Genomic DNA, 22,855 nt, shown 5'->3' on the forward strand with positions numbered 1-22,855 from the left:
ATACATGCTCATGTCTCCATAATCCTAAAACAAACCATACTTTCCTTAAACTTTGTAGCTTTTCTAGCAACAATTCCATTAAGCTCCTACCATCAGCTGCTAAATTTCTGAAAAATGCTTTCTATATCCAATGGCTTCTTTTTTCCTTACTATTCACCTTCTTAGTCCTTTATAACACAGCTCAAACCCCAATGACTCTATTGAAACTATTCTCTCTAAAATTTTCAATGATCTCATTAAAGGTCATATTCCTTGATTTTTTTCAGCGTTCTCCTTGAATTCTCTATAATATATAATGTTAGTGGTTATTTCTATGATCCTAAAATTTCCTCTTACTGGTACTTTTTTCTTCCTTTGACTTCAATGACAACATATTTTCTGCTTTACTCTTTCTTTTCTTAATGTTCCTTCTCTGTTCTCTTCAGTGACTTTATTTGCTATTATTGTCCTTTCAATAAGGATATTCTGCCAAGTTCTGTCCTCTTCTATCCCTATGCTTTTCCTACTTATTAATGTCATTCATTAACATTTTAATGAAAAATGATTCCTAAGTCTTTATCTGTTTTCCTTGGACACAGGCTACCTTAGCAAAAGAGTTTCTTTAGACTGACTTCTAAAGACATCAAAATTTGAAAAATTAGCAAAGTTTATAAAGAACACAGTTTCATTATAGACTCATTCTCATGCCATATATTGTTCCATTCTATAGGACGATTGACACCACCAAAAATTACTCTGAATACTATAGCCTCTGAGAACAACACCTGCAACATCACTCTGACATGCTTTGTGGAGGAGGGAGAAGTTGTGGAGTACCAGTGGACCGCTCTAGGAGAACAAGTTGTTGAGTCCAGTGGGAATTTTAGGCTTTTCATCTTGCAAAGACCTGAAGATGCTCACATAAATTATACCTGCACAGTCACAAATCCTGTCAGCAACAATTCTCACTCCATACTTGTTAAATATTTCTGTTCAGGTAATCATCTGTCCCTTCCTCAGGAAACTTCATTGTAGGAAGTTGTCCTTAGAAGGTCTGGTCTTTACATGAGCAGTTTCAGGACAGAACCAATGAGGATAGAAATCAAATTCAGTCAAGATCAGAAGCACCTTTCAGTGCAATTTAATTCAACAAATTTATTATGGCTTACAATATACAGTATTGTATTACATACTGAAAAAAAGCAGGTACAGACTCTGACCTTCATGAAACTTTCATTCTAGTACAGGTCATATTCATGTATATAACTTTATCAATATATGAAAAGTACCTTAAAGAGGTATAAAGCAAAATCTAAGAAGAAAGACTATTTTTTACAGATGGGTTAGGAAAGACTTCATTTAGGAGAGTATTCAAGTAAGAGATGAATATGTTATAGAACTGATTTTTTTATGGTGCTTTGAAGCTTGCAAAATGCTTTACATGAGTTGTCTCATTTTATTACTACAACACTAGGAAATTAAGACTAATAGACTTACTCAAATCACAAAATGAGCAATTAAGAGCTTACAATATAAAAAATACTAGGCTAAGTACATACAAAGAAAAAGAACTGTTGTTCCTGGCTTCAAGAAGTTTACTTTCATTGGAGGAGATAAAAACATATGCAAACGAATAAATAGAGAATATATAAAAAAAGGTAAATATAAGGTAATGGTAAGTTATTGGTAAGGAGGGAGTATTAACAACTGAGAGGAACATGGATTATGAAAATACTTCCATAGTCAATAGTACCCAATATGAACCTTCAAGAAAGCTAGGAAATCGAAGAGGGGGAGGTGAAGAGGGGGAAAGCTTCCCAAGCATAAGAAACAACTTGGACAAAGGCACAGAGATGGGAATCTCAAGGTTGGAGAACAGCAAATTTGGGACTGATGTATAGTGTATGTAAGGCAGTGATATGTCTGGAAAGGTAAACTGGAATAAAATCATGTAGGACTTGAAATGCCAGAATAAGGATCTTGCATTTTATCCTAGAGAGACTCAACTGAGAGACACTGAAGGGGGTGAGGGTGGTGTGACATAGTCAAACCCAGGTTATAGAAATATCACTTTATTGACTGTGTTTAGGATGGAGTGAAGAGAACAGAGAGAGGAAGGAGAGAGACGATTTTAAAAGCTCTAATCAGAAAGGTAAGAAGTGATAAGATCCTGAATTGGGAGGGTGGCCATTTCAGGCCAAAGAAGAAGAAAAACATGAGAGATGTGAAGGTGAAATCTACAAGACTTGTCAAATAATTGAATATGGATGAGTGAGGGAGAGGAATGAGAAAAAGATTCCTCTAAATTTGGGAATCTGAGTGACTGACAGAATTTTGATGCCCCTGACCAAGGAGATGCCAGACTGAGGTGAAAGTTTAGAGATGATGATGATGATGATGATAATAATAATAATGATAATGATAATAATAATTTGTTTGGGGAGTCTTAAATTAGATATTCCTTGCAGTAATCTAGGTGACATTCAGCAGTAGTTGATGATATGGGTCTAGAATTTGGGTAAGAAGTATAGATTAGAAATAGATATTTGAAAGTCATCTGTATAAAAATTATAGTAGAACTAAAGGAAACTGATATCACTGATAGAGCAGACATAAGGGAAATGATAATGTCATGTCAGAGTCCTGGGAAGTATACATGCTTAGGAAATGGAACATGGATAATGAGGAATAGTCAAACAGAGAAGAAGAAAAACAGAGGAATGGGGAACTAGTGAAACTCATGTAGGAAAGAGATTCTAGGGAAAAAGGATGCTCAGAAGCATCAAACACAGCAGATACATCAAGGATAATAAGGACTGAAAAAAGTTTATTTTGTTTAGTAATTAAAAGATCATGGGTAATCATGAACTGTCCTGGCTTAGTACTTGAGTCAGAAATCAGACTGCAAGGGTTTTTATACTGAATAACTGGTGAATAAGAAGAAACAGAATGCCTTCTACAGGATTAAAGGGAGGATGATAGCTGGAGGGGATGAAAGGGTTTAATGAAAGTTTATAATTATGGAGAAGAGCTGCATAAGTTTATTGGCAGCAAGAAAGGAACCAGAGACTGAAGATTAGAAGAAGGGAAAAACTGATTAAGTGTCAAGCTTCTGGAAGAGACCAGAGGGGAAAGGCTCAAGGACCCAGGTTGGTCAAGGCAAGAAGTAGGACTAAGTCACATTTTAATATTGAAATAAAAGAGGAGAGAATGAGGGTTGGTGAGAATACTAAGGTGTAGATGGAAGAAAAGGAAACTCATTATGGATAAAACCTATTTTTCAGGTGTGAGGCAAAGACCTATCCTGGTATTAAAGGAGAGATTGAGGGAAGTTCAGGTTCAAAGCAACCCTGTGAGGAATAAAATAGATATTCACTAAAATAAGAGCAAAAAAACTTGATGAAGAACAATTAGGACCCAATTGAGCTTAGATAACATAAATCTGTAGTTGATACAGTCAGCACAGTTATATGACTTCTTCCAGCAACATTTAGCAGCCCTAGAAGTTGGGGGGGGGGGGAGTAGATGATGGAATTAATCCAGAGTGAAGTTTTTGGAAAGGCAAAGATAAAGTAGCAAGGTATTAAAGGGTAAAGAACAGAGTAGGTTTGATAGGGTTAATTATATGGTTAAGGATGTGAAGATAGTATGGTAGGAAATTTTGGCCAGAGCAAAAGTGATGGACTAAAAAAATCAAGGACAAACAAAATGACAGAAGTTCACAATAAAGATGAATAATTTTTGTAAGATGCAGAAGGAGAGCTGGAAGAATAAGGTTATGACCTGGGAGAAGAATTTCAGTACTCTGAGTCATGAAGATGGAGCATCTATGATGACATCAATGAATGACTAAGTTGAGATATGATAAAGGTGAAGCAGCTAGGTGGCGCAGTGGATAGAGCACTGGCCCTGGAGTCAGGAGTACCTGAGTTCAAATCTAACCTCAGACACTTAATAATTACCTAGTTGTGTGGCCTTGGGCAAGCCACTTAACCCCATTTGCTTTGCAAAAACCTTAAAAAAAGATACAATAAAGGTGCAGATCATAAAAGATGAGGTCGAGGAACTATAATGCCCACCTGTTAGAGGAGATATGAATATGATGCTGAAGTTTCCAATTACAAGTGAAGTGAGATAGATATTGATTCCTAGAGTAATGATGGAAAATGTCTTGGTGGCCATTAGATAACAGTAATCAGGATCTGGATAAGGTGAAATATCCAGATTGAATGAAGCTGAATGGAGAAGTTTCTGAATAATGAAAGCAGGGAGAAGTTATGGAAATGACTCTGAGAAACAAGGAGTGTCCAAATTCTCCCCATTCTACTACCTAGATGCCTTGACAAGTGGAAAAAATGAAAGGCATATAAAAGGAAGGGGTCTAATATGAAAATTTTATTAACAACAGAGATTCCAGGGGCAGAGGAAGGAGAGGGTAAAGAGGGCACAACAAAAGGCAAAGCCAAAGTAAAGGAACTCAGGGTTGGGGGATTTGACTGAGGGAGATGGGGACTAAGGCGTGAGAAATGAATGAAAAATATTTTAACCTATTCAACCTTGACCTTAAAACACAATCATATAGAGAGTAGAAAGTTTAATAACCAGTGGACTGTCACATCTTTCCTGGTAAGCAGTGATGCAGGCTTGAATATTGTTTTTGATTTTTCCCACCTTGGGGATAGGTAGGTTAAGTGGCCATTATTAAGAGAGGTTTGGTGACCAGTAACATATAAAGACAGAATCTGAACCCAGGTTCTAATGATTCCAAACACAACACCCTATCCATTATAATATCATGCTGCTTGACAGAAGGAGGGAGAGAGAAGACATAATAGGCATAAAGATTAGTGAGAAGAGAAGGGGGTAAAGGTGTGGAAGCACTGGAATATTCAAGAGGAAAAATAGTTACCCTATATGGCAGAAAGTAGAAGACATAGAGGGGACGAATATGAGGTAAATCTTGCAAAGTAGGAGGTGGGGGATATCATAAAGGATCTTGAATTTTACTTATTGATAGAGAGTCATTGAAGATTCTTGAACTAGGGATTGATGTGACTAACAACATCAATAAAGATGAAGAATTTATGACCTAAATTTCTAGGACAGCAAAATCTCAATCTCCATAAAAAAAAACTACATACTCAATCTCCCTGGGATGAATCTTTCCCAGATCTTAGGGTAGGATGTGACTCTAGCAAAGAGCCTGGTTATAAGGAAGCCCACTCAGCCCCTGGATATGTTTAGAGAGGAGTCTAGTTTTTTGCTTGTTTTTAGTTTTTGTTTTCTGGTTTTTATTCAGGAAGTTCTGTCCCTTGTTTGCTCTTCTACTTTCAGAAAAGACAAGGGCCTCTACTCTACTCTGGTTGATACTGGTGCCTCTCCTTATATTAACAGTTTTAGCTGGAATATACTTTCATCAACAACACAACAAAAAAAAAGGTATGGAGTTCTGGGAAGGTAGAAAGAAATGTATTTTCTTCTTCCTTAGTTTAGATTTTGGTTTCTTTGAGAGGGAGAATGCAGAAAGGTTTCTAGGGCCCTGGAGAATCATACCCTCCCACATTTCTCTTTCCCTTCCATAGTCTTTCTATTAAGAATATCTTAATGGTCTCTCTTTACATTTTCACATACATTAACCCTAAGCTGGGAAGAATTTATTAATGTCATGGGAAAACCTACAACTCCCAACACAATGTAAGTTAAAGGTCAGGAAGGAACTTCATTGCTACTACAAGTCATATCAGGGGAAAATGAGTTGACTGACATTTCCACTGTCAGTCAAGTAGGCTCTTTTTTACAAGCAATTTCCAACTAACCTGTAGTATAAAATTAAGTGAAGGAAGCTATGTGGGATCACAAATTATCACTCAATGCAAGGTAATTAATACAAGGAGAGATAGATAAGCAGATCTCAGATATAGGTTTTCAATATCTAGCAACATCTTAACTCTGACAACACTGGAAATGATAAGATATTATCAAAGTGTTTGTAGATCCCTGGTTTAGATTTATAGAGGAAGTCAGTATGTACATCTTAGTACTTTATCCTTAAAAGCTAAACTTTAGGAGCAGCTAGGTGGCACAGTGGATAGAGCACTGGCCCTGGAGTCAGGAGTACTTGAGTTCAAATCTGACCTCAGACACTTTCTAATTACCTAGCTGTGAGACTTTGGGCAAGCCACTTAACCCCATTACCTTACAAAAACAAACAAAAAAAAAAAGCTAAACTTTAGCTTCAATTATTTAAGTGTTGATGGAAAGAGGATGGGTTCCTCTCTGACATTTTGTTGTTTTTCATGTCTTGTCCAACTATCTGTGACCCCCTTTGGGTTTTCTTGGCAAAGATTCTTGGGTTGTTTTGACATTTTTCTTCTCCAGCTCATTTTACAGATGAGGAAACAGTTAAAAGACTTTCCTTGGATGATGACTATCCCAATTGATTAGTGTCTGAAGTTGGATTTGAACTCTGAAAGATGAGTTTTCCTGAATCTAAACCCAGCACTCTACCCACTATGCCATCTATCTACCCACAGACACTGTGCTTAAACACTGGGATACAATAAAAAAATAAAGACAGTTCCTGCCCTTAGGGACCTTGTAATCTAATGGGGAAAGACAATACATAAAAGGAAGCTGAAAAGGAAAGGGAGTTCAGAAGCCAGGAAAGTGACATAATGATGTGCATGATAATATTCATGGATTCAAGACCAAGTAGAGCAACTGATGGGAAATGAAGTTAAATAGAAAATTTTGAGCCCTCTTTTAAAAGAGAGACTTTGGAAATCATTTTATTGTTTTACCCCACCCCACCTCAATACCTCCAATCAGAGAGGAAAAGCAAATGAGGGTCTGGAGGAAGTTAAGTACAGAAGCTGAGTCAATCTCTATGAGGATGAGGTTTCAGATAATGAGCCTATTAGAGACATGGATGAGGCTTAGAAGGTTCAGGGTACCTTCCAACTGCAACATTCAGTGATTCTCTGAAACACTAATTTAGTTTGGTGGACAGTTAAGTGATGCAGCAGTTAGAGTATAGGGTCTGTGGTTCAAAAAAAATAGATTGAGTTCAAATCCAACCTCAGATGCTTACTAGCTGTATGATCTCAGGCAAGTCACTTTGCCTCTACTTCCTCATCAGAACCTATTTTCCAGGGTTGTTGTGAGAACTGACTGAGATACTGATGGTAAATCACTCATCACAGTGTCTTGGACAAAGTAAGCACTATATCAATATTGTTATTGATCCAAAATTGTATCACAAAAGAAAAAGCTTTCTTTGGCTAGGGCTACAAGTTTGCAAGGACTGTGACCAAATGTCTAGAGAGAAAAATGGAGTGTCCTGAAGGATTCTTACCAATTCTGTACTAAGAATAGAAATATAAATGTTTGGGGCAGCTAGGTGATGTAGTGGATAAAGCACCGGCCCTGGAGTCAGGAGTACCTGGGTTCAAATCCAGTCTCAGACACTTAATAATTACCTAGCTGTGTGGCTTTGGGCAAGCCACTTAACCCCGTTTGCCTTCCAAAAAAAACCTAAAAAAAAAAAGAAATATAAATGTTTGCAGCGTCCCTAATTGACTTAAATCTGTTTTATATTTAATGTTTGTATTTAGCCTGGTAATGACAATGGAGCTGTAGGTTTCTGAGAGGAAATAAGTTAAATTATGATATTCCTAGGGGAAAAAGGAAGAGATGTTGTCAGATAGAACGGTGACCTCTCCCCCCAAAAAATAAGTCAGAGGCCGGATCCTGATACCTTAATTAGATTATATTTGCTTCCATGTGATAGGACCTCTAGCATCAGATTTCTTCTATATGAAATAAATATAATAATAATAAAACAACCTGACTAACAGGGATGTGGTTAAGAAACTTTACCTAAAGCTTAAAGTGTTTCAAAATTATGTAATTTTGATTATTAAAATGTCACTATTATATCTCTGATAAACCCTATAAGGTTACTAATTCTTATCAAAATCAATCCTAAAAATATCCCATATGAAATGCTCTAAGCAAAAGGATAGCAGTTAGGTGGCATAGTAGATAAAGCACCAACCATTGAGTTAGGAGGACTTGGATTTAAATGTGATCTCAGATACTTACTAGCTGTGTGGCCCTGGGCAAATCACTTATGTCTCCATTTCCTCATCTATAAAATGAGTTAGAAACGTGCTCCAGTATGTTTGTGTAGAAAATCCCAAATGGGGTTGAGAAGAGTTGGACTAGTGTCCAACTATGCTCCTCCCAATACAAAAAGCCACACTGGAGTGTCCATTAAGGTATCTATAGCTTCCAGAGCTGTCTCTTTCTAACCCCTAGTTTCATCTCTTTTGTGAGTGTCAAGGTTCCCTCTCTTAGTTTAAGAATGTGGGAAATGGCTTAATCCAATTAGACTTCTTCCACTCAGTGGAAAACTCAACCTTCTTCCTTGGAGAAATCACCTTCATTTACTGGGAATCCATTCTCTCACCTAGAAAAAGTGAGGAGACATTGGACTATCTATAAAGTTCCTGATAGGTTCTAATATGCTATGATTCTGAATTGGTATATTATAGGTGCTGTTTCACCATCCACTTTCAGAAAGGACCCTCTTCCACATACAGGAAACACAGTCTATGATGAAATCATCATACCTAAGGTAAGTTTAGCTTGATCCCTCTCCACTGGCAACCAGGATGAGGAAGATGTGAAATGAAGATTTTGATTTTGGATTGACTCTTTTATATGATTAAAAAAAATCCTGCCCTTCAAGCCCTACTCCATATTTCAGTGTCCCTGCACTGAATTTGGAGATATGGCTACTTTGGTGAAAGACCTGGGAAGGAACAAGGAAAGAGAAAAGGAAAAGTATGAGTTGGTATTCCAGGTCTGAGGATTGTGATTCATTATAATCTTTTACAGGCAACTGTCCCCAAAACTCAGAAGGAAGAATCCCCAAATACAATTTATTACACCGTACAGAACCCCCAAAAGGTAGGTATCTTTCTAGGTAGATTTTATTTAGGGTTTTTTGCCTCTTCTCAGGCAAGACCCAGAGTACTCTAAAGTCCTTCTTGTTGGTAGTCTTCCATCAAACAAGAGGAATGTAGCTGATTTCACATTCATCTTTTCTCTGTGAATTCCCAGGGACAACTCCAGTTTGGTTCCCATAAGCCATATCTTGAATTCAACTATGACTTCCTCCTATCTCTAAAACCTGCTTCAATAGTGCTTTAACAAGAAATTTTCCAGATGCTTAGTCACACACCTACGCCCACACCTACCTACACATCCACACCTGAGATTTTGTGGTGTTGTCTTCTATCACTTCTCTACTCAATAAATGCTAGTGGTTCAATACAAAATCCTCTGACTTTTAAATATCTTCTTAAGCTGGTCCTTTCCTACCTTTATGGTCTTAGATCTATTGTACTCTGCAATTCAGTGAACTGATCTCCCTCACACAACACTCCATTTCATACTTTCAAGCATACTCACAGGCCATCCTGTGTGGAGACTTCCTGCCTTCCTGGCTTCACTGACTTTCTTTAAGTCTCTACTAAAACTTACATTCTACAAATGGTCTTTTTCATTCTTCCTTAACACTAGTGTCTTCCTTATGAAATGACCTCCAGTTTATCTTGGTCATATCTTATTTCTACATAGACATTTGCAAGTTGTCCCCACCCCACACCCCAATACCCACCCATCAGATTAAGAGTTCCTGGAAAACAGGAATTGTTTTTGCCCTTCTGTGTATTTCTAGTATTTAGCATAGGTCATGTACACGGTTATCATTTATGCTCATAGTTCTGTTACCCACTAAATGATAAGTATGAATGTGAGGCTAATGCTTCTGATCACTAGTAGGCTCCCCAGAGGTAACACACTTGAAATTTATATCCCTTCCCTTCCCACTTCACAATCTCAAGATAGTGGAAATAGGAGAGACAGGAGTCTGACACTTCATCTCAAGTACAAGGTCCCTCCCCCAACCTCACTTCTATTCTGTTTAATGAGTTAATCTCTATGGATACCCTTTTTGTTTCCTGATTCCAGCATAATATTAACATACTTTTTGTCCTCTCCTTCCATATAGGTGGAAAATTCTTTCTCATCTGCTTCTAAACTTCTTGGGACCTCTGCCAATGAGTCTGTGATCTAAATGACAGAGAAGCTTATTTTCTTCCCAGGAGTTGATGTTTGATGGCAAGAAAATGATTCAGGTCTTGCCCCTGGCCAATGAAAAAAATTCAGGAAAAGGAGAAACTATTTTTTTTAGCAAAACAAGGCAGCAAGTAGAGTACAGTCAGCTCCATTTCAAATTAAGCTAGTTTTTAATAGACTAGAGTAAAGAACTTCTGTTGGACAAAAGTATGGTAATATGGCATTTGGATCCATACCATTCCTCTGTCTTCAACTATATCATTGTAATCTGGGCTGCGTGTAATATAGGGGTATGCCTTGAGAGTAGTGCTTTACACTTGGGGAGACACTGTGAACAAGTAATATACAGTCCTCATGACAAAAACACCTGAAAAGGTCCACAAACAGATTTCAGCTATGAGAGATCAGGGAGCCAATAAGTTAACCATTCCCATGGAGGTGAGGGTTCTTTCTAATCCTCCAGAAACTCATTCCAGGACTTTTTTTTTATTGAAACAAGATAGAAATGAATGTTATCAGAGTTAGCAGAAATCCAGGTGCAATACTCCTGACCTACAAGGGCATATACCCCTTCCCCTCTGCCAGATAGTAATCCAGAAGTAGTCTGTTCTGTAAAGCCACATCTCCAAGGATATAAACCTCTGTACTAAGTTTCTCCATAGTATCTATGGATTCATTAACACAAATCTGCAAAAATTCATTCATTCTATTGAAGAATGATAAATTATATCTGATCTGATACATGGGCAATAGAATGGAAAAGATTCTTTCACTAAAAGGAGGAAATGTGGCAGAAACTAGGATGACTGCATGTTTGCTCTGCAAGTAAGTGCTAAGGGTTAGGGTAGGTGCTTGGAGATCTCTTCCCATCCCTCCCTGTCCCTGTCAATTTTGTGGAAACTAATAATAAGCTTTGTTGTGACACAATAACTAAAGTCCCCATGGGTCTGTCATATAAAATCTACTTGCATGGGCTTGACCTCAATTTAAAATATTGTCATAAGGCCATTGCATTTCCCAAATAGTCACATTTTGTTTTGGGGATAGGTAGAATTACATCCTATTTGGCATCCCATATCCTGCCCTTGCATTTTGTTTTGCTCATAGCACAGTGACAGTGGCCTAACATTATAGTTCAAGCTCAAGGGAGACCAGAATTGTGAAAGGTTAACAATCTTATTCCATAAAAGATAAATGAGGTGAGAGAAATCATTTTCCCAACATCAGTACAATTTGACATCGTGTTTAAGTTTGCCTTAATTATTACAAAAGCACTGTCAACAATGTCCTGGACATCTGATTGGACATCCCCATGTCTACTGGGGGATCCCTTCCCCAAGACTAAAGGGGCATGTATATGTATCCAGCAGTTGATTTAGTTAAAAACATGGCTGTAATTTTGGATTGGATATACATAAATGTCTAGTCTCCAGTTCCCCTATCCCCAAGAGCACAAAGAAGGGCATTAAGTGGGAAAAAAAAACCAACCAAATATATGGTAGATTGCAAATGAAGTATTAGATCCTAACTATCAGTGTCAAATAAACAGGTGACCAAGGACCATTGATTGCTATTGAGGTTTCTTACAAATTTAACTGGTTCCAGGGGCTAATCAGAGGTTGCTTCTTGGTCCTGAGGTTAATCACAGCAGGCTTCACTTCATATGGGAATGATGTACCCAGGTTATCCACTTAGCAAACCTGATGGCAGTATTTCTGGTCAACAGGATCTAGAAAGGCCCATTCAAAAAGAAGTGGAGACTAGAGGTCTTGTTGAAATTGTGAAGCCACACATTGTCTCCTCACTCAAATGAATACATCACCTTTTCCAAAGGCAGAATTTGAGTCAAGTCTGCCTCCTTCTAGACCTATAAAACTGGAAGAGATGACATATCTTATCAGATTTTCATCACCTTTGGGCAGACCCAGGCTCTGAGGGTCCATGCTTCAAGTAGTAGTAGATGTTCTACTGAACAGAATTTCAAAAGGAGACAATCCACAAACCTGCCTACTAGGACAATACAAGAGGCCTTTTATCTGAGGCTTTTTTAACTGTGTTTCCTGTAATTATTCTTGGAAAGATCTTCCCAAAAGGGTCTTAATTTCCCTCTTTAACCACCCAACTTCCCCCAATAATTGTGTGAGTGATAAGGGGTTTGCAATTACCCAAAATATTTGGTGAGTTGCTCAACTATTTCTGGGGTAAAGTGTGACTCCTGATCATTGTCAAAATGGCAGATCAAATGTCTTTCATCAGATACCTTGATGTGGTGCTTGCTCAGTATATGTGTTGATGGAAAGGCCTCTACTCAATGACTCAGTTGTCCCCTACATTCTACCATGTATCTTTAGCCCATAGACTTTGGCAATTCAATAAAGTCAATCTGTAGGTGTTTGAATTGTAGAATTACCCACTTTCTCCCCCTTTTGTCATAGTTTTCTTCCTTAAGCAGGTGAATAACTGACAAAAAAGGCAGCTAGAGACTACATGATGGGCCTATGCATAAACACCAGAGACAAACCATGCTAAGCAAATGCATTGAAGATCATGGGTTTCTATATGTGCCAGAGCATGGAATTATTGGCATAGGAGGTGCACTAATCATTTATGGGGGGAAGGGCATATGGCATGACCCACATTCTGTCTTATAGAATGGCTTCATGTCTAGTCACCAAGATATCAATTTCAGCATCTATGACTAAGGATGAAAAGTCATTTGGTATTCTCAGTGTTTTTGACAACTCTTGAGAATCCCAGTCCATTTGACCAACTTGTCTACCAACCAGTTGCCAACTTGAAAGAATGACCACCCTTTGGTATAGTCCAGGCAATGAATCACAGAGATGGCTTCTGAGAGCAAGAGAGTTTGAAAGAGTTGGGCAATAAATGTGACATAAATTATTGGTTTGCCATTTGTGATGATACAGCTAAGCTGCTTCCACAAGTTACCAGTGATATTACAGATCCCAAAGATGATTTGGAAGCAATATAAATGTTCATTCAGAGCCCCAGAACTGGCTGGAATGCCCTGATCAACACTACAAATTCCTCACCCTGTGCCTCAAATTCATTACACAGCATAACATTCTACTCAACACCTGGGAGGAAACAACTACTCTCCTAGCTACTCCTCTTTTTCATAAAAGGAGCTCTCTGTGAACAATGTAAGAATGAGCTCCTCCAAGGGGACATCTGAGGGTCAGGTTATAACCTCTCTGTGACCTCAGTTATCTCAAGGCAATCATGTGGCTCTTCATGGTCTTTCAGGATTTAAAGAAGAGTGGTTGGTTTTATGATAGTAAAATTCTGAAGGGAAAAATTAGAATCAGACAAAAGGATTACCTCAAAAGCAGTTACTAACTGGTAGGAAAGTCTTGAGTCTTAAATTGGAGCAAAATGGTAGCAACTCTATGAGATATATAGACAGAAGAAAGGGTTGGGTCTTTTTTGCAAGTTCAACAGTGGTCATAAGAGTTCAAGGACACTCCACAGCACCTTGCACCACTGTTTCAAGTTGGCAAGAGTAGTTATCAATGGACCCCCATCTCTAGGTGAGGACTCCCAATGCAACCTCTCTCTTTGTTCATGGATAAAAAAGAAAAAAGACTTGTCATAAGCAGGCAGTCCCAGAGATAATAGGGAGCTCATTATCTACTTTATTTGCTTAACCATTTCCTCCAAGGTCTCTAAAGGTGTGAAGGACTTAGAGTCTCTTTAGACCCATTAAGTAACTTGTTTCTTGGTGAGTTTCCTCAGTGTTGGAATCCAATGGCATCAGTATCCCACAATCCCCAATAGGACATGGACCTGCTTTGTTTTTGGTTTTGGCATTTGAAGGATAACCTGTGGGATGTATAAAATGTTCAAGAGACATAATTTATATGTAATTATTTTTTAATTATGCTAACATAATAAAAGGGGCCATTGATACTCTTGAATGCCAAAGACCCCCTCATGAAACTTACTCAATACTTATATGCCCTTAGAAGAGGAGATTTTCTTGAGGTTAGAAATCAACTCCGATTGGTTAACAAGTGATAAGAGTGAATATTATTTTAATGAGGATCTGGAAGAAGTGATTGATTTCTCCATCTTGGACAAAGTGACTTATCTTTTATGCAAACTATCCCCCACCTAGGATAATCTAGACAAAAATACAGAAGATTTTTCTAGTTGAGTAGGGCAACAACTTCATCTTGATAAGATGCCTGCCATTTGTCAAGGACCTATTTCCTGGACCTGATTCATACCCCAAGTTTCACACCATGGGAAGGGGAAGGTATAACTTTATGTTTTTATTTTTTATTTTTATTATTTGCAAAGCAATGGGGTTAAATGGCTTGCCCAAGGTCACACAGCTAGGTAATTATTAAGTGTCTGAGGCCAAATTTGAACTCAGGTACTCCTGACTCCAGGGCCAGTGCTCTATCCACTGTGCCACCTAGCCGCCCTGGAAGCTGTAACTTTAAAGCGAGATTCAGAACTATGTTCCTCACTGGCTCCTTGTGAGAGAGAGGCAAGCAGGAAGTTATCAATATATTTAAATAAGGTAGAACCCAGGTGGATGCACATCGTGTAGGTCCTTGACAAAAGCTTGTTTTTACCATAATCCTGAGGCAACCTAGTCCAAGTGTTTTGCTGACCTTTCCAAGTAAAGACAGTTATGTGAATCTGAATCTACCTAAACACTAGAAAAAGCAACATACAAGACAATACAGAATTTGCTTTCATATTTTGAGGAACGTTGGAGATAGAAACAGGATTTGGAACCACTGGGGTTTTCAAAATGACAAAATTATTGATAGCTCTCAGATCCTGGAAAACATGGTATACAAGAAGGCCTTCATCAATAACCTTTTTTTCTCACTAGAAGTACAGGGGTATTGCAGGCTGACTAGATCTCAGATGAACATAAGCATTGATAAGTTTTTTAACAGGTTTGATAGTCTTTAAATTTATATTACCTTGTCATACACAAGGTGGTGATCTGTCCATCCAAATCCACATAAGTTCGATTTTTTTTTTAACAGGAGGAAATTGTGTCTGTTTGTTTTATTTCATTTTGGTAGGGAAGGTAGGAATATCAGGATATGACTTCAACATTTCAAAATCAAAAACATTTCCATTGTAAAGCATTGTTGGGAAGGTCCACAAACAATTTTGTGAATTTTAGATGGTGGATCTTAATTTGGAACTTTGATTGTATCTCATTCATTGAGGATAAATAGGGTGGCTTTCATCATTATCAGCAGGAATCAGTCCTTGGAGTGAGTCCTATAAAAGAAACTTAACAGAACTGTTTACCCTTTTAGCATTTTTTCTCCTTTCCATAGTGATTTGGAGATCAACAGAGCAAAGAATGGACCTGTGTCCTATAGATGAAGGGAAGGGAAAATGGAACCTCTGGCCACCCAAGAAATACAAACAAGTTATGTGAGCTATTACCTAGGTGAACGAAAAGAAAAATTCTTAAGATACCAAGTTCAGGAACATGGCCTTCTAAAGGAACAGCTAAGCTACATAGTGAATAGAATCATGGGTCTGGAGTCAAGAAGAACTGAGTTCAAATTCAGTCTCAGACAGTTACTCTAATTGTGTATCCTAGGTATAGTCACTTAGTTTCTATTTCAGTTTACTCAGCCAAAAAATGAGTTGTTGGTCCCAGTTGTTGGTCATAGTTTCAAATTGCTTTCCAGAATGATTTGATCAGTTCACAACTCCACCAAAAATTGCATTTGTGTCCTAATTTTTCCAAATACACTCCAATATTTATTTTCTTTTTCTCATATTAGCCAATCCAGTAGGTATAAGGTATCTGTCAGAGTTGTTTTAATTTGCACTTCTCTAATCAATAGTAATTTAAAGCATTTTTATGATTTAATATAACTTTGCTTCTAAAACCTACCTATTCATATCTTTAGCCACTGATCAATTGGGAAATGACTCATATTTTTGTCAATTTGACTAAGTTCTCTATATATTTAAGATGAGACCTTAATCATAGAAACTTGCTGTAAAATTTTTTTCTTCCCCAGTTTCTTACTTTCCTTATAATCTTAGCTACATTGGATTTTGGTTATGCCATACCTTTTTAATTTAATGTAGTCAAAAGTATGGGGCAGCTAGGTGGCACAGTGGATAGAGTACTGGACCTGAAGTCAGGAAGAACTAAGTTCAAATTTATTCCCAGGTACTTGCTAGCTGTGTGACACTGGTCAAGTTGCTCAACCCTGTTTGCCTCAGTTTCCTCATCTACTAAATGAGCTGGAAAAGGAAAAGACAAACTGTTCCAATATGTAACCCAAATGGGGTCACAAAAAGTTGGACACAACTAAAAATGACTAAACACATACACAATCAAAATTATTCATTTTACATTCAGTGATCTTCTCTAATTCTTATTTGGTTGATGTATATTTTTTTAAATTGCTGCTAATAAGCATTCATTTTCATATAAAAATAAAATAAAATGAGTATCAGGCAGGGAAATCTCTGAGGTCTCTTCTAACTCTAGCAATCTGAATCTAGAAGATTAAGGCTCCAGTTGTCTCTAGCTCTGTCTCTATTTTGATAAAGATTCTTAGACTCATACAGCTAAAAATGGAAACAAGTTTAGATATCATCTCCAATTGCTCCCATTTTACAAATCATTATATCAAGACATGCTGAAGTAGGGCACTAAGCCTATTGTCAGAAAGACCAGAGTTCAAATTGCTCTTTGTTTAGTTGAGTCTCACTAGGCAAATCACTCATTTTTCTCATTTTCCTCAGTTGTAAAATGGAAATAACAAAAAGCATTTGTCTCACAGGAATGTTATAAAGATCAAGGGAGATAGTATTTGTAAAAGTGTTTAGTGCAGTACTTAGCATAGAGTAAGCACTATGTAAATATTTGTTAATTCCCTTTTCCCTTCCCTTCAGTGACTCATTCAAGTTCTCATAGCCTGTTTGTGCCATAGGTAGGATCTGAGCTCAAGATCAGAATTCTTCCCACTACACTGTGGTGAATAAGTTTTATTATAGAACAAACTATAGGACATTAGCTCTTAACTAGATAGAGAAGTCAGTGGTTAAAAATTTATTAAGAATTAACTTTCTTCTAAGGTCTGGAGACAGTAAAAACTGTATCTTCTCACAGTCTAATCTAATATTTTAATATTTTGAGTAATATTCCATTCCATGCCCTGAAATAAATTGGGACCCCAACCTTCAAGGGAAGAGTTCATCAAAGTTCTTTAACATTTTCATCCCCAAGTGAACTTTGCAGAAGAGTATAGTCTAGGTGTTTTTAGGTAGAGCATCTTCTAATAGTCAAGAAGGATCTTCTATCCTCTTAGGAAAGGAATGCTCACAGATCCATGAGTACCAAACTATCTTACAAAGCTGGCCATGAAGTTCCAATGACTCTAGTACACTAGTACAGGGGTGGAGAGCCATTTTTCTTCCAAGGGCTATTTGGATGTTTATAGCATCATTTGCAGATCATACTGAATTATCAGTTTAAAGATTAGCCTTCCATATTTGATCAAACATTTAATTAATTAAACCCTACAAAGCTCTTAGATTTATTGAATTTTGAATCGCGCCTGTGGTTGCTATGACAGCACCAGACCAAATGACTTTCCAGGCCAGATGTTCCCCACTCCTGGTAAGTGAACATTAATTCCTGGAAGATTCTAAAATATGTGAGTAAAGAGATAATTGGCAAACTACTAGAAGGGGAAGTGGTGATTACCAAGAATCAGTGTGACTTTACCAAGAACAGATCATGCTGATCTCATTTCCTTTTCTAAAAGTTACCAAACCAAATCTGGAGGCTGAGCCTGAAAGAGATGTACTCTACCTACAAAAGCATTTGGTGATACTTTTCAGATGAAAAAGACGGAGATGAAAAAGATACATGATATTATAAATAGAGGATTCAGAAATGATTGAATGGTCAGACTCAAAGATGCTCATTAAAGTTTATCAATGTCAACTTAATAAAAATCCTCCAGTGAGCTATTCCAGGTATATGATCTTGGGTCCTAGGCTGTTTAGCATTTTTTTCATTGATTTGAATAAAAAATATAGATAGCAGACTCATCAAATTTGCAGATGGCACAAAGTTGGAAAGGATGGCTAAATACATTGAAAGATAGCATGAAGATACAAAAGGATCTTAACAAGTTAAGATCTTGGGCTGAATATTATTAAGATTAAATTCAAAAAGGATAAATGTAAAATCCTTGATTTGGGTATAAAATAGCAACTTTACAAATTCAAAATGGGTTAGGTATAATTAGAAGGCAGTTTGTCTATAAAACATATATGGGGCTTAAAGGACTGTAAGATAAATATGAATTGGCAATGTAATATGACAGCCTGAAAAGTAATGCAATTATGGATTGCATCAAGAGAAGTTTAATATGCAAGGATAGGGAGATGATAGTCCCATGGGATCTTGTCTTTGTCAGACTCAATATAGAATATTAAATTCAATTTTGAGTACTATAATTTAAGGATATTAATAAACTGGAGAGTGTTTCAAGTAGAGCAACCAAGATAGTAAAAAATATATGGAGTTTTTGTCATATGAGGGTCAGATAAATGAATGGAGTTTGTTTAGCCTGGAAAAAAAGAATATTCAAGCATAGAATATTATAGTCTACAGGGGCATAGAAACTATAGTCACATATTTGAAAGGTTGTCACATGTAGGGAATATTCTACTTTTTCTGTTTGGTTACTGAGAATGGAATCAGAGGAATAGGTTGCTAGGAGGAAGATTTAGGCTTAATGATGGGGAAAAAACCTATTAAAAATTAAAACTGTTCAAATGTGAACTTGATTGCCTCAACAAATAATAATAACTAGCATTTATATAATACCTATCATGAGTACTTGGCACTATGATAAGTGCTTTACAAATATTAACTCATTTGATCCTCATAATAGCTTGGCAGATAGGTGCTATTATTATTTCCTTTTATTGTTGAAGAAACTGAGGCAAACAAAGGTTAAATGGCTTGCTCAGAGTTACACAGTTGGTTAGTTTCAGAAGTAGAATTTAACTCATCTCTTCCTGATTCCAAACTTAGTGCTCTATTCACTATAGTGCCTAACTACTTCTTTAAGCCTCATTTTCCTCATGGGCAAAATGAAGATAAAGATACCTATATTGCCTACTTCACAGGATTATTTTACTTATGGTAATATTTTATTGTCCTCGCTTCCTGAAGGAAAGGTATCATTATTGTACTCAGAATTATTGATGTAAGTATGTATGTGTTGCTGTCATGAGAAGCCCATCAATACAACTGAATGGATATTGGACATTACGGACTCAAGAAGAGAGAACAACAGCTGCATGCTGGATACTCATAATTACAAAAGAAAGTAATATATTAACTAACAAAGACCAAGAGGCTGCTGTGCTGCTATGACGACTTGGAGAAATAAGGAAGTAGAATTATGTAAGACAATTATCCTAGCTAAAAAGGATGAGCTAGAAAGTCTAAGTGGACTAGTTTACATTCTTTTGGGCATAAACCTGCAATTCCACCACCAGGTGATTGTATGACTTATACTATTAGGCCCTCAGATAGACTATCTAGAGATAAGGATAATTGAGAAACATGAAATGGTGCACTTAGGTGGTGCAGTGGATAGAGCACTGACCCTGGAGTCAGGAGGACCTGAGTTCATATGCAGCCTCAGCCCTGAGATTAACGATCTGATCCTGAAAGTTTAATCTTAAAATAACAGCATAGTTATTCACTAATTACTAAAATTCACCCTACCAATTTGAAGCCAGATACAATGTAGTTCCAGCTTAGAATGAAGAATAGTACCTTTTATTACTAGTTTTCTCCTAAGACTCAGTTCTTAATCAAACTAGATTGTTTCTCACCTTTCTTTGCCTCATGCTGATGCTCTACCCCTATTTTACAGTACTGTTCCGACTATCAAATAAGATATTATTTGTTTTTTATTTATATAAATATTTTATTGGTTCTCCAACTACATACAATGCTAGTTTCTATCAATCAATTTTTAAATATTTTTTTATTTTACAATTTTCCCCCTAATCTTGCTTCCCTCCTCCCACCCTACCCCCCACAGAAGGCAATCTAATAGTTTTTACATTGTTTCCAGGCTATACATTGATCAAAATTGAATGTGTTGAAAGAAATAAGAGGAAAATAAGATATTATATTATTTGTAAAGTGCCTGTCACATAGTAGACCCCTAATAAATGCTTATTTCCTTACTAATTTGTTTCCTTATATGGTGTACACAAAGGACTCATCAGTAAATTTCACATCTAAAATGAAAACTCAGGTCTTCAAACTACAAGACAATTCTCTCTATCACACTAGAAGAACACTTTCCACAAATGTGGAGAGACCAATTTTCCTTAGTTATTTATACAACATGTAAGAAATGGGCTCATTTTTATACAGCTAAAAGAGATCTTAAAAGGTAATTCAGTAATTAGCATTAAAGACACAATGCTAACATTCAAATTAATCCAAAATAAATCTCTACTAAGTATTTTACTATATGGTAGATAGCATACTAGGCTTAAACAGACAAAATTGAAAGCAGTCTCTGTCTTCAGTCAGTAGACCACATGCAAAAATAGAAATAGAATAATAACTAGCTCCCATATTTCAAATTTTCAACATCTCTTATATATACTGACATCATCTGACACTTCCACCATTCAAACTTGGGCCTTCATCACCTCATCACATGGATTATTGCAATAGCTTAATGGTGGATGTGCCTGCCTCAAATCTCATTACTCCAATCCAACCTCCATTAGCTGCTAAAGTGATTTTCCTACAGTACAAATACAGCCATATCATTCCCCCCACTCAATCAACTTAAGAGACTTCCTATTGTCTCTAGGATCAAATACAAAATGTTCTTCTTGGCTTGTTTTATTTTTTAACTTTTGAGAACCATTTAATGTGATGAGCATTGAAGTATGTGCTCAGGTGTTACTTGGTTAGTTCTTGTGCTTTGTTATTGAAGAAGATCAAAATGACATCACTATGTTTGAAACAAATTACAGTGCGTACAAATGTGGCTGAGTAGACCAATGTGAGCTCAGAGTGTTCTAACATAAGTCGGTCATAAATAGTTCATATGAACACCTGGAGTGTTTAAACTTACATCTGTCACATTTCCTCTGAGTACTTTTAATTCTGCCTTTCTCATAGAGTGCAATATCCTCATTGATGAGAGTACACCATACTGGATGGTCTTGTGTCTCTCATGCTGTACAATTATAAAGCTCTTAAGAGAGATCTTCAGGGTGCCCCAATATCATTTCTTCTGACCCCCTTGTGAATACTTGCCCTATGTGAGTTCTCCATAGAACAGTCTTTTAGGCAAGAGTATTTCTGGCCTTCTAACACTATGTCCAGCCCATCATAACTGTACTCTCCGTAGTAATGTTGTAATGCTAGGCGGTTTAGCTCAAGAATCACTTTGCCAGGTGATTTTCTGAATCTTCCTAAGACAATTTAAATGGAAGTTATTCAGTGTTCTGACATGGAGCTGATAGATTGTCCAGATTTCACAGGCATATAGCAATGAAGTCAACACAATAGTCCTGAAGACCTTCAATTTGGTATTTAGTCTAATACCTCTCCTCTCCCATACTTTCTTTTGGAACCTACCAAATGCTGAGCTAGCTCTGGCAAAGCATATGTCAACTTCATTATCAGTGTGTACTTCCCTGGAAAGGACACTGACAAAGTAAATGAATTTGTCCACAGTACTCAAAATTTCTCCATTTGCTGTAAACTGTTTTGGCAGCAGGCTAACTGAGGGAGTCTTGAACTCATCAGTGAGTTGTGGGGGGTGTCTACCCCAAGCATATGAAGTCTTCCACTGGTGGAATGGATGAAAGAGAGCACTTTGTTCCAATGGCCATGAAAGCAGCTGAAGCAGGTGCTATGGAGCACTTAGAGTTTGGTTGGACATTGAAGAGAACAAGGTCATTCACTGCATCTAGAGCCATCACCAGTTGCCTTGACCCTGTCTTGCCATGCTGGATCATGATGACTTTGGAAGAGAGAGCTCACTTTGTGCAACTCTATTGCACTTAAATACAATTTACACATGCATCAAAAGATATCACCCATACATGGTCAGGAGTACAAATTGAAGCAAGTCCCAGTCAGAAAATGAATAGTTCTTTGGGAAAACCAGAGTAATAAAGTACAGAAGCTTGATTCATCAGCATTATGAACAGTAACCATGGCAGCTCCCTAGTACTTGAAAATAGGGTTCCAGATTTTTACTCTTAAAATTAGTAATTGGAGCAGCTAGGTGGGTTCAGTGGATAGAACACCAGCCCTGGAGTCAGGAGGATCTGAGTTCAAATCCCCCCCCAGATACTTAGTAATTGCCTAGCTGTGTGACCTTGGGCCAAGTCACTTAACTCCATTGCCATAAATAAAACACAAAATACAATCGGTAATCAGTTTTGAATGCACATTCAATCTCAATCTTACTGCACCAGAAGAAGACAGACATGAACAAGGACATTGGATTTACAAGAATGAGAACTGAGGAGGAGCTAGGTAGCACAGTGGATACAGCACCGGCCCTGGAGTCAGGGGACCTATTTATTTCATATATCTCATTTAATAATTACCTAGCTTTCTGACCTTGAGCAAGTCACTTAACCCCACTGTCTTGCAAAAAACAAAACAACAACAAAAAAAGAATGA

At 37.2% G+C, this 22,855-nt stretch overlaps 1 protein-coding gene across 3 annotated transcripts in view; it reads left to right on the forward strand.

Moving 5' to 3' along the window:
• LOC141513345 (SLAM family member 5-like) overlaps positions 1–22,388 on the forward strand; it is a 49,193-nt gene extending 26,805 nt beyond the window's left edge. Inside the window, exons 3-8 of one of the 3 annotated variants that reach the window (XM_074223070.1) lie at positions 710–976; positions 2,069–2,131; positions 5,314–5,418; positions 8,535–8,617; positions 8,881–8,952; positions 10,058–22,386. In XM_074223070.1, coding sequence (XP_074079171.1) covers positions 710–976; positions 2,069–2,131; positions 5,314–5,418; positions 8,535–8,617; positions 8,881–8,952; positions 10,058–10,123 — 656 coding nt within the window. In that variant the 3' untranslated portion in view covers positions 10,124–22,386. Of the gene's footprint in view, positions 1–709; positions 977–2,068; positions 2,132–5,313; positions 5,419–8,534; positions 8,618–8,880; positions 8,953–10,057 lie in introns of all 3 variants that reach the window. The other 2 variants (XM_074223071.1, XM_074223072.1) reach the window with 2 other exon arrangements.
• Positions 22,389–22,855: the final 467 nt, after the last annotated feature.

The sequence above is a fragment of the Macrotis lagotis genome, chromosome 2 (assembly GCF_037893015.1).
Source record: "Macrotis lagotis isolate mMagLag1 chromosome 2, bilby.v1.9.chrom.fasta, whole genome shotgun sequence".
NCBI classification, from domain to species: domain Eukaryota; kingdom Metazoa; phylum Chordata; class Mammalia; order Peramelemorphia; family Peramelidae; genus Macrotis; species Macrotis lagotis.